Source organism: Erpetoichthys calabaricus, chromosome 2 (genome assembly GCF_900747795.2).
Source record: "Erpetoichthys calabaricus chromosome 2, fErpCal1.3, whole genome shotgun sequence".
Taxonomy (NCBI): Eukaryota; Metazoa; Chordata; class Cladistia; order Polypteriformes; family Polypteridae; genus Erpetoichthys; species Erpetoichthys calabaricus.
In genome coordinates, this window is record NC_041395.2 from 309,489,676 (window position 1) to 309,504,818 (window position 15,143).

The window sequence follows — 15,143 nt, forward strand, 5'->3', positions numbered from 1 at the left end:
CAATTTTCATGTCTCTATATGCTATTAGGTATGGGATTTGTAAAAGCAGTGTTAATGTTTATGATGCAGTATCTATTGGAATGACGATTGCAATGCATTTTATTACTATAAATGTTTGTGATGCGCCATCTTTTGGAACGACAGAGACATAGCAAACGGACGGAAAAACAGACACTTATCCTTTTATTGAGGTGAATATATTTCATAATGTTTTCTTTACCTAAAGGTATTTAAACCCACAGATTCAGTGTTTGTTTAAACATTTCTGGCAGCAGTAACCTAAGCTAGGGCATTGCTTGGAAGGTATTTTGGAGTCTATCAAATTAAAAAAAAAAACTTAAAAACTGTGGATTGCTCCTGTCTTGGTGATAGCAAAATTCTGTTTCATTATGGTGACACCTATCATACATATGTAAATTTGACACATATTTACATCATTAATATTTTAGTTTCATATTTTCAAATCGGCTGCCCTGCAACCCTGCTCTGGATAATCAGGTTTGGAAGATGATTGGATGGAAGGATGGATGGTTGTCATATAATTACTTTTGGTTATAGTGGGAGGGTATTTTTATCAATCAGTTATACTGTGGTTTATAAGTGTGTGCATTGATCCAAATAAGTGGTATATGTAGAGTACCTACAATCAAATCAGGACATTTTCACAGCTGTAAAATATAACATTTTTCTTTCTAAAGCTTTCAATGTTTAGGGTCACAAAAACAAACCTCTGATGCATGGGGATTGTAAAAAATTACCTCTTAGTTTCTGATTATTTTTACTACTAACTACAGTACATTCACTAGCTAGACTGTTTAATAGGAAAGAGTAGCTCCTTAAGAACTGTAAAAGATATTTTGTCATACAATATATTTTCTCTTTTTTTTTTATAATTCCCAAATTCCTGTTAACCTTAAAATAAATGGTCGAGCAATTAATAGACAAATGGAAGCTTTTCTGTTAGTTTGCAGTAACAGAAAAGATTGATCACATTTTCTAATGAAGATGTAGAAATGATCGTTGAAAATGAGTAATTTTAGATTTGTGTCATTCATTTTATAAACCACATAGGATTTTTTGAAATGGGTATTCTGTTTTTTTCTGTCACATCTGCAAAGACCTGCATAGTAGCTTAATTGATTTTAAATTGAAGCCTCAGTATGGGATCTGCTGCCCACAAAACTGAATTGATGAAGAATGCTATGTTATATCAGTTTTATAAACTATTGAAATTCAATTATAAATTAATATATGCTTTTTCATAGACAGACCTAAAGTTTGTCCAATTTAAGGCTTAAAGGAACTTCCCAGTGATCGTATACATGTTTACATTCACAAATCCAAGAATTTCTTATTTAAGAATCTCTGTAATGTATTTTACTTGTAAGTGAATTTGGAGGTTTCTTTTTTCATTTACAAATAAATATTTTCAGTAAAATAATTTAATTGAACTTTAATGTATTTCTGTATTTTTTTTTTGTCATCTCTGTTGTAATTTTGCCAGACTAAAAAGTATTTAAGTATATGGGGTACTACTAGCTGTTTTATGGCAGTAGGATTAGCTGTTTCATGACTATAGTATACTATTAATGAAAAGTCAATAAGAGAGCTAATTATGTGGATAATCATGTTTTGCCCATGGAAGATTCCAAGACAAAATAAGTCAAGGTCAGAAAAGCCATTTATGGGTTTATAATCCTACATATTAAATTCACCGCTCCAGCGCATATTGAGAGAGAGCTTTTAGATGCTTCAGAGGAAATTAATTGAAATGGCACAGTATCAGTTTTTTCCCTTTTCATTTCTGATTCTGTTGTTTTTGTGATAAAACCTCAATTTCCAGACATCATAGCAATCAAAATAAACTGGACTTATGGACAGATTTACAGATAATGATGAGCCAGCTTTATATCATGATCTGCTTTAAGTTGCATATTTAAAGAAAAAAAAAAACTTCCCAGAATTTCAAGGACACATTAGTTAAACCACATTACAGTGCAAGTAAGCAAATGTCAGAAGATATTTCATACCTGATATGCATAAATAAGTCATAAAGCTAATTAGAGAAGTGTTTTTTGTATTTTACTTCACTTGGTTATTTTCATGCTAGTCTACTGCCGCATAAAATGGGTTATTTCAAACTTTGTAACTGCTTGGAAATTCTTCAATCTTAAGTCATATGGTCCATTTTAAGAGGACACTTAGGATAATGGATGTGATGCTTAATAACATGCGTTAATGTGTATCTCTGTTTAATAGCGTACCATCTCCATAACTGATGTGTCTCCTTTTATTCGATGTACAATCTGCACTGGTTTCTTCATCGAGGCTACAACCATCACTGAATGTTTGCATACATGTGAGTTGAGCTGTTTTCTTTGGGTAAGGTTATTAGTACACACACACACATTAATTTTGTTTTAACCTTTGTTTTTTCTTGCAGTTTGCAAAAGTTGTATTGTGAAACACTTCTTCTATAGCAACAGATGTCCAAAATGTAATGTAGTTGTCCATCAAACTCAACCTCTTTACAACATAAGGTAATTTTATATTTTATATACTATTTTAAAATGAAGGCCTAAAACACAGCCTAAAGCAATCCAATCACTTATTTTGGCACTCTAAAATGGGATCTCAATTCAAGTGACTAAGTTGGTTTTTTTTTTATTCTAAGTAAAATGTTGGACAAACTAGCTTTTTTCTAAATGGCTTAATAGATTATGGTCATTTACAAAGTCAATTTTTCTAAGTAGTTAATTTGAAGTTGTAGTTTTGCCAGATTAAGTACTTAAAATACTGTAGTTTGTAAACCTCTTACTTTAGAACAGAATTGTGAAAAGTAATTAGGTAATGGGGAGAGGTTATGGAAAATGCTGGTATTGGAGCACATTTAAGACAGAAGCCTGGAAGCACTTCTTCATGCAAAGAAGTGTAGGAATCTGGAACACACCTTGACAGCCTTTAAGAAATATCTGGATTAGATACTGGGACAGCTTGGCTATTAGCTAAACAAATGAGCCTGATTGACTGACTGGTCTTATTTGTCAAATTTCTTGTGTTCTTATGATGTTCAGTTATGATATTCAGCATAAGGGATGGAGTGATTTGCAAGCATGTCATGGACTATATGTAGATGATTATTCATTTGATGAATTTTTTTTCCCCCCCCCTCTCTCAATTTTAGACTGGACCGACAGCTACAAGATATAGTATATAAGTTAGTTCCGAATTTAGAAAGAAGTAAGTTCTGAACTAAATATAAAGTCAAAAAGAAACAACTTAAATTTCTTTCATATGTTTATGAACTACTACATTGTTGTTTACAGTTTTAAGATACTTGAGAATGTTAGAAATAATAGACTTGTTGCTGTTTTATTGTCTGAATTTGTAAGTTGTATTGCATTTACAAGTACTTATTTGGGTGATACCTTTATCCAAGGCAACATACAACATTTATGATACAATTGGTTACATTTCTTTTGGTTTTCCAATCGGAGCTCAGGCAGGTCAAGTGACATGCTAATAGTCACACAGTGTCAGTAGCAGGATTTGGTATTGCTACTAGTTTGTACTGTACATCCTTTTGTTTGGAGACTTGTATATGAGTTTTATATTTATGATTTCCATTTCACATTTGTTTTCATTGATTAAACTTGCATTTATTATACAGAAGTTGGCTTTTAATTAAGGTGATCCAAAGAATGTTTTAATTTCATGTGTTATGTGGAAGCTAATTTCTCTGTATACAGTCAGTGTAATGCATCTTTTTCAGACTGTAAAACTCTCAAGCACTGAATTGTTAATTTCATCGTTTTATGTTGTTTCCTCATTTCTGAAAGCTGTTATGTACATGGTTAGTAAAAAGGTACTATTTTGTTTAAGCGCACACAATAACATGTTTTATGAAGAAGTAATGTATTTGAAAAATCTTTGTTTAAGATGAGAAAAAACGGATGCATGAATTTTACAAAGAAAGAGGACTTGAAGTACCAAAATTAAGTAAGTGTAGAGGAAAGTATTTTTTCAGATCTATATGATCATATATGTGTGTGTGTGTGTGTGTATGTATGTATGTATGTATGTATGTATGTGTGTGTGTGTATATATATATATATATATATATATATATATATATATATATATATATATATATATATATAGTGTGTGTGTGTGTGAGATATAGATATATAAAAAAAATTACAGGGCAAGGTGCATTTTTTAATAATTGAATGACATAAGCTGTCCTAGCATAGAAAAGGAATGTGTCTTTGTAAATGTCCCTTTTTAAAATTACAAGAAAAGTTCTTTGTCTTCCAGAAATGTTCTGCTCCTTTCTCCTACACTTGGTATTAAGTACACACTTGGATAACATTGAATTTAGCTGTTGATGCCGTTTAATGTTCACTGTCATTTGCACCTGTGTACACTCCAGTCAGTGTTTCCAAGTACTGACAATTAACATAGAAAATCCCTATAAAAATAACAAAACAGATAAGCATTTTAAATGGGGAAAAAAAATTGTTATAAATGCAAATCTCACGCTACTATACTGTTTTGAATGCAAAAGAAGGTTATCTAATTAAATTGAATCAGTTAAAAATAAGAATGACTTACTGATTGTGAAGCTGATTGGGACAAAAACCTATAGCCACCAGGGCGAGGTGCCTTATTGGTGGGGGGACAGGGCTGAACTTGGAAACTCTTGACTTAAACAGACTTGTGAGAAATTGTAGATCTAAACAGAGGTATGATATCATTCAAAGTGTGAAGATTCTCAGGGCAAAGTCTATTGCATCATTAGTATATTGAAATATATTCATAATTTAGACACTTTAAGTCACAAAGTGGACAAGGGCAGCTGAGCCAGAAGAATCATTCATGAATCCAAAAAGTACCAAAATATAACTAAAGTTTCATTACTAAAATGAGAAAAGCTGCCCTGAGACTGCAACAATGTATGCAACATTTCACAGATGCATTGAATAGCCACATCAGAGATCACCTGGATTATATGTTGAAAGACTAAATAACTTTTTTGTTGTAATTTCAGTAGCACTTACTTGGGAAGATTTCAAGTGGATCAAATGTCATTTTCCCTTAATACAATGGATCCAAGTGTGAAACTAAAACAACACAGGAGTTGTAAAATAAAAAAAAAAACTTCCTATGGTGCCATCTAGAGGAGTACATTTAAAAATGTGTAGAAAAGCAAAGATTGATATTACACACTCACATTCCAATGTCTAACTGGGAAACCTGCTCAGAGGAAGCATGTGTATTTGTTCTTCTTTAAAAGTTAAATGTCAATTGTTGTGATTTAATTTTTGCACTTTGTTGTAGCAACTCCACAGCCTTGTACAGTAAAACCAGGAAAACAGAGAAGAGGCTTGCATGCTCAATCCGTCTTCAGGATTCCACCAGAGCTTGATGTCTCCCTATTGCTGGAGTTTGTTGGGTAAGTTGATCAGATGGCTTGTTGAAGATTCAATAAGAATTTAATCAATCACCAATGCTCCTTTTAATTTACAAGAATTACTCTAATTGGACAACATGGTGATGTAGTGGGTTGTGCTGGCACTTCACTGATTCAGCATCCTAGGTTTGAATCGTACATCTGTTTGTTTTCCATCGGGTGTTTGCACATTCTTCCTGTGTGTAAGACACATTGACTGATAATTACATATTGGGTCTGAGCATGAGAGTGTGTGTCTGCACAAGTGAACCCTGTTTCCTGTCCTGTGCTCATTGCTGCTAACATAAGCTAGATTCCCTGTTTGAATTGAATTAGGCCAGTTTGAGGATGTTTGTCATGTTATGATTACAAACAGTGCTGTAAAAATGTGCTAGGTCCTCTGTGACCTTACATTACATTAAACTAGTTTGAAATTATTTGTCATGCTATGGTCGATCAATTTTTATTTTTTTTTAACAATATCTTAATTTATGGACAGCACAGTAGGCAGTGGTTAGCTCTGCTCTCATATCGAAATGTTTTAACTTTAAATCCCATGCCATTTATTTTAAAGTATTTCCTTCTCCCTCAGTCTGCATTATTTTTTTCTCTTGACATCTCAAAAATGTACAGATTAGGCTAATTAGAGGTCTCATACAGTATGTGTGGGCAGCCCTACAAAAGACTGGAACATCTAGAGGTTGTTCCTGCCTTGCGCTCAATGCTGGCAGGTTGTTGCTATGTGCATCTAACCCTAAGTTGGACTAAGCAAGTTTGACAACTTCATGTTTCACTGGATGTTACACTTAATGTTTTCATTTTTTTTAAATAATGCCATTTTTTCCATCTACATTAAAGCTTGAAGTTAACATGCACATAAGAACAAGTTTTGTTCTATAAGTAAATAGTATGAAGTTAGTTGTGGATAATTGTTGGTTTTGTCAAAACATTTTAGTAAAACAACTATTGAGCAGTGACTAGGAACAGTTGAAAAGAAAACCCAGTACCACAAATGTGGTTTAATGATTAGACTTTGGTATCTGCTTCTCATTTAATAAAATCTTTAGAAATAGAATCTGTGAAGTTGTTCCAAATCCCAAGTAGCTTATTAATAAATACCAAATGGGAGAGTGTTTTTGTGTATCTTTCCTTTATCATTTAGTATAACTTTAATTGTTGCAAATGGTTTTCAGCAACACTTACAAAAATATGTAGGTGTCCTTCATTAGTATGAAATCAGGATTTGCCATAGCCCTTTAGCTTTTTTTTTCTTTCTTTCTTTTACCTGTCCAACTGATTCCTTATAGTTTAATTTATTTTGAGGTTGGTGCTCAGAGGCTGCTAATTCTGTTAGTGTTCCATCTGCAAACTTCTGCTCCATATAGGACTTAATTGTGTTTGTTATGTTTGTCATCATTATTGTGCTGGGAGAAGTTTTTGCCAATAACTGATTATTCTCACAGTTCAGAATACATAATCATAATCTGTAGTCTCAGAGGTCATTATTTCATCAATGGAGCTACAACTAGGAAAGTTCTATCCTTGAGCATTTATTGTGTGGGCAAAGTTTTATTTTACAAAAGGACACCCTTCTATGTATTGTCTGTGTGTCTGTCTGTCTCTACAGTGTGTGTATATACTGAAAACGCCATCAACAGACACTTAGACAAATCCAGCATATGCCAACTTAAGAAGGACATGTACACAATAATTAAACTATACAACCCCCCCCACCCCCACCCCCCTGAATGTGTTGCTATATATTGCCTTTGATTCTTGTAAGTCTAAGCATTATCCTCTGATGAAGACCCCTGATAGGGGTTGAAAGCTCAGGAATAAAACTATTTTATGATACGTGATTCGTTTTTTCTCCCTTTGTGGATCTCCAACTGCAAATATGCAAACCGTATCACAGACCTTCTCTTCCATATATATATATATATATATATATATATATAATATGCATGTGTTTGCACGTATACACATACTATTTTTATGCACACTATGTAAAAATATTTTAAAAATGCATAGTTTACTGATTCATTCACTCACTGATTTATTAACAAAAACACTCTTTGCCATTTAGTTAAAAAGTGAAATTTGGCAGAATGATACATCTAAGGTACTAAGTATCGGCTAAGAAAGGACATTTTTAAATATCAGTATTTAGGAAATTCAAAGCTATAAACTAAATGTCCCAAAATCTCAAAAATACCATAATGCATTTTATTACAATTTGGTGACAATACAGAGTTAAGAAAATTTGCCAACACCTTTTTTTTTTTTTTTTTTTTTTTTTTTGTGCCAGTAAATTTTTTTTATCTGTCAACATTTATTAGAATTATGCTAACTTGCGCGCTCTCCACTGTGCTGAGATTGTGCTTTATTCAAATGAAGTGATTGATGGGCCATGTGAATACTATTACTAACCAATAGAGTTTGACAGACAACTGAAAAAGGGGGGGGTGGGGGGAAGTGTCCTGGACAAGAAAAAAGAGACATGATCCTGTTGTAAATAAGAAAAAAAACAGTTCAGTGAAACTCAAGGGAGGTACAAAGCTCAGTGGTTTTCAAGCAACGTTTTTTGCTGTTGACTTCTCTTATTCCTAGGTGCATGCTAGTTCTTATCAAGCCTCTTGGCATGGCACTGAAAAACTGACCTAAAATCCACCCCCCCCCAAACACACACACACCCTTTGATTACAGTGTTGCAGACTCCAAGGGTATCGCATCATGCACTGCATTGCATATACATTCTGGGAACAACATACAACTGACAAAAAACACAGAAAGAAATACTGAACTTGAGTGCATTGTTTAAACAAAACAAACAAAAATGTTATTGGGTTCAGTCACGTCTGGGTTCTGAGATATAATGCTGGTGCTTTTTGGCTGCTGCTTCTCCCCCCCATGGATTAAAAAATGGATTTTCTCTTGGATATTATTGGCCATATTGTCTGATGCCTACCTGCTTGGTTTGCTTCATGAATCCTGTGGATTTTCTGCTGAATCTGGATTATAAATATGCCCTTCAACTGGATTATGGCTATCAGATACTCTTTTTCAGAGATTTATGCTTGTCAGAGTATGGAGCGCCGAACCCTGACATCGCTTCTTCCATTCAGACGTTTAGGAATTCTGCACCGACCTAGGTAATGTCGCAGAAGTGAACATTGGAATTTTAACTATTATCTCTCTATGAATAACATTGACTTGATCTGGATGCCTGTTTTTTTTTTTTTTTCTTTCACGCTGCTGTTCTGCAATAACTACTGAACTGTCTCCTGCTGTAAATCTTGAGAACTTGTGGTCTATATCATTAATGCGTCAAATGCCAGAATCCTCAAGTTAAATGCAATGACAAGTGAAGTAAAAGGACACCTTTTATTGGCTAACTGAACAGATTATAATATGCAAGTTTTCGAGGTTCTTCAGGCAACTTGGCAACAAAGGCTGCTTTGCCTTTTCTTCTTACTTTTATCACCAGTGTTATATATATCAATTATCTCCTTATACTGGCTTGGTCCCTTCTAGCCCAAAGATGGCTGCTGTTACACCTGTCCTCAAAAAACTTGGACTTGTCCCTGAGGATTTTAAAAACTATCAACCTATTTCAAATCTTCTTACTAATATCTTGGAATGTGCTGTCGAGGACCATGTGGAAGGCCATCTTTCCTTTAATGATCTGTTTGAGGAATTTTAACCTGGTTTTTGGGCCAATTACAATATGGGCACAACACTTGTTGGGATGACTAATGATCTCCTAATAGCAGCAGATCATGGTCTTTTAACACTAATGATCTTTTTAGACCTTACTGCTGCTTTTGATACAGTACATCATGGCATTCTTTTGTTTAGACTTGATAATGAGTTAAATATTGCTGGAAATGCTCTTGTGTGGTTTAAATCGTACCTTAAGGACCAATGGCTATTTGTTACCAACGGTAGGTTTAGGTCTGGCCCATCTTATTTGTTTCCTGCTGTCCCTCAGGGATCAGCTCTTGGCCTTCTTCTGTTTATCATTTATATGATTCCTTTTGGTTCCATTATTTGATGACTTGATCAATGGTTTCATTGTTAAGCTGATGATGCACAGATTTATTTATACACAGGGCTTATGCAAACATTACCTCCTCCGGCATTGGATGCCTGTTTTGTTGACATCAACACTGGTTGTCTGAAAGCTTTCTCAGACTAAATAGTGATAAAACTGAGGCTTTAATTATTGCATTTCCATGCACCTTAAGGAAAATAGATAATGTCTCATTGAAAATCCCAGGGTTTATCATATCTTTGCCTGTATAGGTTAAAAATCTTGGTGTGATTCTTGATCTCACACTCTCCTTTGATCCACATATTAATAATATTACCAAGGTTGCCATTGTCCACCTTAAGCAAATTTCAAGGCTGTGTCCATTACTCTCTGATACTGAATCTGAGACACTTATGCTTTTGTCACCTCGCGACTGGACTGTTGCAATGCAGTGTTTTTTTGGTATCCCTGCTTGAAGTCTAAACAAGTTACAGTTTGTACAAAATTCAGTTGCAAAGGTGGTTACAGGAGCATATTACTCCTACACTTTTAAAATGACATTGGCTACCAGTCCCATTCCACATTCAATATAAATTTCTCCTTTTAGTTTTTAAGGCTGTTCATGATCTAGGTCCCCATTACTTGGCTTTTTTTATTATGTACATATATTCCATCGCGTTCACTTCATTCTTCTAACTCCTTGCTTTTAACCATTCCACTGTGCAGACAGCACATATGGGTGATAGGGTTTTTAGTGTATCAAGGCCACAGTTATGGTATGCCCTGCCTTTAGAACTCCATACATGTGCCTCACTTTCTTTTTTTACACCTAAACATAAAACCTATATTTTTAATATTGTTTTATATTGATCTTGGTAATTGTTTGTATATAGAACGTTTTGATGTTCTGTACTGTATATTGTTGTACAATGTCCCTGGGTACCTTGAAAGGCGCTTTTAAATAAACTGTTATTATTAATTTATTAATGTAAAGTTGTGTATTATAAAGTTCAAGAGTAAGTAGCTCTAGTGACCCAATATTATTGTTGTTGTTGTTACCATTTATTATTTGACTGATGCCTTTATCCAAGGCAACTTACATCATCTGAGATTGATTAAATTTCTTTTGTATTTCCAAATGGAGCACAGGTTTGCTCATGGTCTCAGAGTGTCATTAGCAGGATTTGATACCACAAACACAGGGTTTGGATTCCTATGTGCAAACCCTTAACCACTACAACACGCTACCTGCCAATAATATTGGTCCTTGGTTTAGAAAATATGTATTTTCTATACAGAAAAGCATTTAGTTGCATAATAATTCTGTATCCATTTAACTGATGGCACTACAACTGATGCCCATTTTTGAGTTTGTGAATGCATTTCTGTCTTCAACCTGTCTAGTTTCTTAAATCTTCTTTATGACAAATGCATCCCTGAGTAACATCACATGACCAAACCATAGGGTAGACACTCTACCTCCAATCTTTGATGCCTGTTTAATTTAATATGCTCATCCACAAAATCTGAATCACCAGAAGTCTTACTATCCATGAATGTAGAAAAAGCATTTGATACACATAAATGCAACTATCTTTACTGCACTGCATAAATTTAGTTTGGCCCCAGCATATCTGTATGGATCTGTATGGTAGTGCTGCTGCCTCACAGTTAGGAGACCCGGGTTCGTTTCCCGGGTCCTCCCTGCGTGGAGTTTGCATGTTCTCCCTGTGTCTGCATGGGTTTCTTCCGGGTACTCCGGTTTCCTCCCACAGTCCAAAGACATGCAGGTTAGGTGCATTGGCGATTCTAAATTGTCCCGTGTGTGTGTGTGCACGCGTGCCCTGCTGTGGGCTGGCGACCTGCCCAGGGTTTGTTTCTTGCCTTGCGCCCTGTGTTGGCTGGGATTGGCTCCAGCAGAGCCCCGTGACCCTGTGTTAGGATATAGTGGGTTGGATAATGGATGGATGGATGATAATCCAGAAGCCTTGATTCGTATTACTAAATTGAACTTAGCTTATTTAAATTAGAATGCGGTAATTGACAAGGGTGCCCACTCACACAAGAACTTTTCGTTTCCAATAGGAACCAGAGGTAAAGTGGATTGTTAGAGAAGGACTTGAACAGAAAATACACATAACTTTACGTATGGCGCTTTATGTATCAGTTTGTATGTCCATCTCTGAGCTCCAATCAGATCAGTATTCACTATCATTAACCCATGTGCCTGCCAATTACTTAAGAACCAGTGTAGGATGCATTTTAAGGTAGCGTGCTCATATGCATAACTACTTTATGTGAAAGTAACCTTTTTTTTTTAATTATTTATTTATTTATTTTTTTGCCTTCTCAAACCTACCAACATCTAACCTGTAGAAAACAGCAATGATTAAGAGACTTGGAGATCCTTAAATAGACAGCATATTTGTATGTTATGAACAGTTACACTCCAAATTTAACTTTTTAGCTAACATTTTTTCTATATATAAATCAGAATTTTTTAAAAGAAACCTACCAAATTTTTCATACCTCATATTTATATTTATCTAAGTGACAATATTGGTTAATGTTGATGAAGGCTCAGACTGCATTTCAAAAATGTTTTAATAAATCTACCCTTTAATAATCCTAGGTAGGGGGTGAGAGGTATGGTCGGTCAAAAATTAATATCACAATATAATGAAAAATTATCACGGTTATGGTATATATCACATGGTATCCTCTTTAATAAAATCCCTGTGTGCGTCCATGTGTCCGTGTGTGTGTCTTCTGGTGAAGTGCGCATGTGCGGGGCACGGTGCGATGCGCGATATTACTGTCAGAGAAAGTTAGAGGCGTTTTACGGAAATACAAACCAGTATTACTGCGAGAGGAAATTAAAGGTACACAATACAGTGACGCATATTACAGCCACATACAAGCCAGAGGAATTTAAAGGCATATTACCGACGCGCACGCCTGTATTACCGCCAGAGAAAATTAAAGGTATATTACGGACGTACAAGACAGTATTACTGTTACAGAAAATTAGACACACATAATACACGGCGGCAGCCCACGAAGAACGATCAGCTCAGCAAATAAACATCAACAAAAGAAAGGCTGAAAGAAAGAAAAATACAACCAACAAAAAGAATGAGGTCAAAGTCCCTTGCCATTTAATATAGACTGTTTCTACTAATGTTTATGCAGTACTATTCTAGTGCCCGTTATTGTAACGGGCTTAATGTCTAGTATAATATAATCTAGGTGGATGTATTGGGGGATAGTTCTACTGTGATGTTTCTTTTCATAAGGACTATTTTAATCAACTGAAATAATTCCAAAATATATGTACTAGGGCTGAGTCGATGGTTGAAGGTTGTCCATCATCAATTGGCTGGGCTCATTATCATTGTAAATAAACATCAATGATTGCATACAAATATTTACAGAAATTTCCTCAAAGTGTCAAACTGCAGTCGTCACTTACTGTATATACAGTGGTGTGAAAAACTATTTGCCCCCTTCCTGATTTCTTATTCTTTTGCATGTTTGTCACACAAAATGTTTCAGATCATCAAACACATTTAACCATTAGTCAAATATAACACAAGTAAACACAAAATGCAGTTTGTAAATGGTGGTTTTTATTATTTAGGGAGAAAAAAAAATCCAAACCTACATGGCCCTGTGTGAAAAAGTAATTGCCCCCTGAACCTAATAACTGGTTGGGCCACCCTTAGCAGCAATAACTACAATCAAGCGTTTGCGATAACTTGCAATGAGTCTTTTACAGCGCTCTGGAGGAATTTTGGCCCACTCATCTTTGCAAAATTGTTGTAATTCAGCTTTATTTGAGGGTTTTCTAGCATGAACCGCCTTTTTAAGGTCATGCCATAGCATCTCAATTGGATTCAGGTCAGGACTTTGACTAGGCCACTCCAAAGTCTTTATTTTGTTTTTCTTCAGCCATTCAGAGGTGGATTTGCTGGTGTGTTTTGGGTCATTGTCCTGTTGCAGCACCCAAGATCGCTTCAGCTTGAGTTGACGAACAGATGGCCGGACATTCTCCTTCAGGATTTTTTGGTAGACAGTAGAATTCATGGTTCTATCTATCACAGCAAGCCTTCCAGGTCCTGAAGCAGCAAAACAACCCCAGACCATCACACTACCACCACCATATTTTACTGTTGGTATGATGTTCTTTTTCTGAAATGCTGTGTTCCTTTTACGCCAGATGTAACGGGACATTTGCCTTCCAAAAAGTTCAACTTTTGACTCATCAGTCCACAAGGTATTTTCCCAAAAGTCTTGGCAATCATTGAGATGTTTCTTAGCAAAATTGAGACGAGCCCTAATGTTCTTTTTGCTTAACAGTGGTTTGCGTCTTGGAAATCTGCCATGCAGGCCGTTTTTGCCCAGTCTCTTTCTTATGGTGGAGTCGTGAACACTGACCTTAATTGAGGCAAGTGAGGCCTGCAGTTCTTTAGACGTTGTCCTGGGGTCTTTTGTGACCTCTCGGATGAGTCGTCTCTGCGCTGTTGGGGTAATTTTGGTCGGCCGGCCACTCCTGGGAAGGTTCACCAGTGTTCCATGTTTTTGCCATTTGTGGATAATGGCTCTCACTGTGGTTCGCTGGAGTCCCAAAGCTTTAGAAATGGCTTTATAACCTTTACCAGACTGATAGATCTCAATTACTTCTGTTCTCATTTGTTCCTGAATTTCTTTGGATCTTGGCATGATGTCTAGCTTTTGAGGTGCTTTTGGTCTACTTCTCTGTGTCAGGCAGCTCCTATTTAAGTGATTTCTTCATTGAAATAGGTGTGGCAGTAATCAGGCCTGGGGGTGGCTACGGAAATTGAACTCAGGTGTGATACACCACAGTTAGGTTATTTTTTAACAAGGGGGCAATTACTTTTTCACACAGGGCCATGTAGGTTTGGATTTTTTTTCTCCCTGAATAATAATAAAAACCATCATTTAAAAACTGCATTTTGTGTTTACTTGTGTTATATTTGACTAATGGTTAAATGTGTTTGATGATCAGAAACATTTTGTGTGACAAACATGCAAAAGAATAAGAAATCAGGAAGGGGGCAAATAGTTTTTCACACCACTGTACTTCATTAATCTTGCGTGCATTATAACAAAACTGTCATGCTTTCATATTTGCAGCATGAACCACATGAGATTTGTGACTAGTTTAGTAATAGTGCACTGTAGCTGAGCTTGAGGCAGCCTGATCAATTTGTCACAACAAAATTTTCAATGGGAAGAATGGGGGTTTGTGCTGCTGCAGTGCTTGTAGACTCTGAGTGCCAATGATTTCTGATTTTTTTTTTATACTGTTTTAGGTAGCTAACTATCCTTAAAATGATTACTCACTGAGGCCACACAAGTTGGAATTCTTTTGAGACTTGGGCATTTTAAAGGTCTCTCTGAAACCACCCATTTGCATGATGGAATGTCAGCTCATATAGTGGGTGACAGATCCCCAGGCTAATGCAAATTTTCAACAGCCCTACATATATTTTTTTCATTCACCATCCATTTTCCTAACCTGCTTATTCTGAACATAGTCACCAGGCAGCAGTGGCCTATCCTTCTGGTGTGTTTTTTTTTTTTTTTTTTTTTTTAAATTTAATATACATAACCTATGCAGTGAGATTCGAACAC

At 35.5% G+C, this 15,143-nt stretch overlaps 1 protein-coding gene across 2 annotated transcripts in view; it reads left to right on the top strand.

Annotated features, from left to right (window-relative positions):
* Positions 1 to 15,143, top strand: part of pcgf6 (polycomb group ring finger 6) — a 97,192-nt gene that overhangs the window by 3,872 nt on the left and 78,177 nt on the right. For both annotated transcript variants that reach the window (XM_051922187.1, XM_051922188.1), the window contains exons 2-6: positions 2,260 to 2,359; positions 2,444 to 2,540; positions 3,185 to 3,240; positions 3,940 to 3,999; positions 5,341 to 5,455. In XM_051922187.1, the coding sequence (XP_051778147.1) occupies positions 2,260 to 2,359; positions 2,444 to 2,540; positions 3,185 to 3,240; positions 3,940 to 3,999; positions 5,341 to 5,455 (428 nt within the window). The remainder of the gene's footprint in view (positions 1 to 2,259; positions 2,360 to 2,443; positions 2,541 to 3,184; positions 3,241 to 3,939; positions 4,000 to 5,340; positions 5,456 to 15,143) is intronic.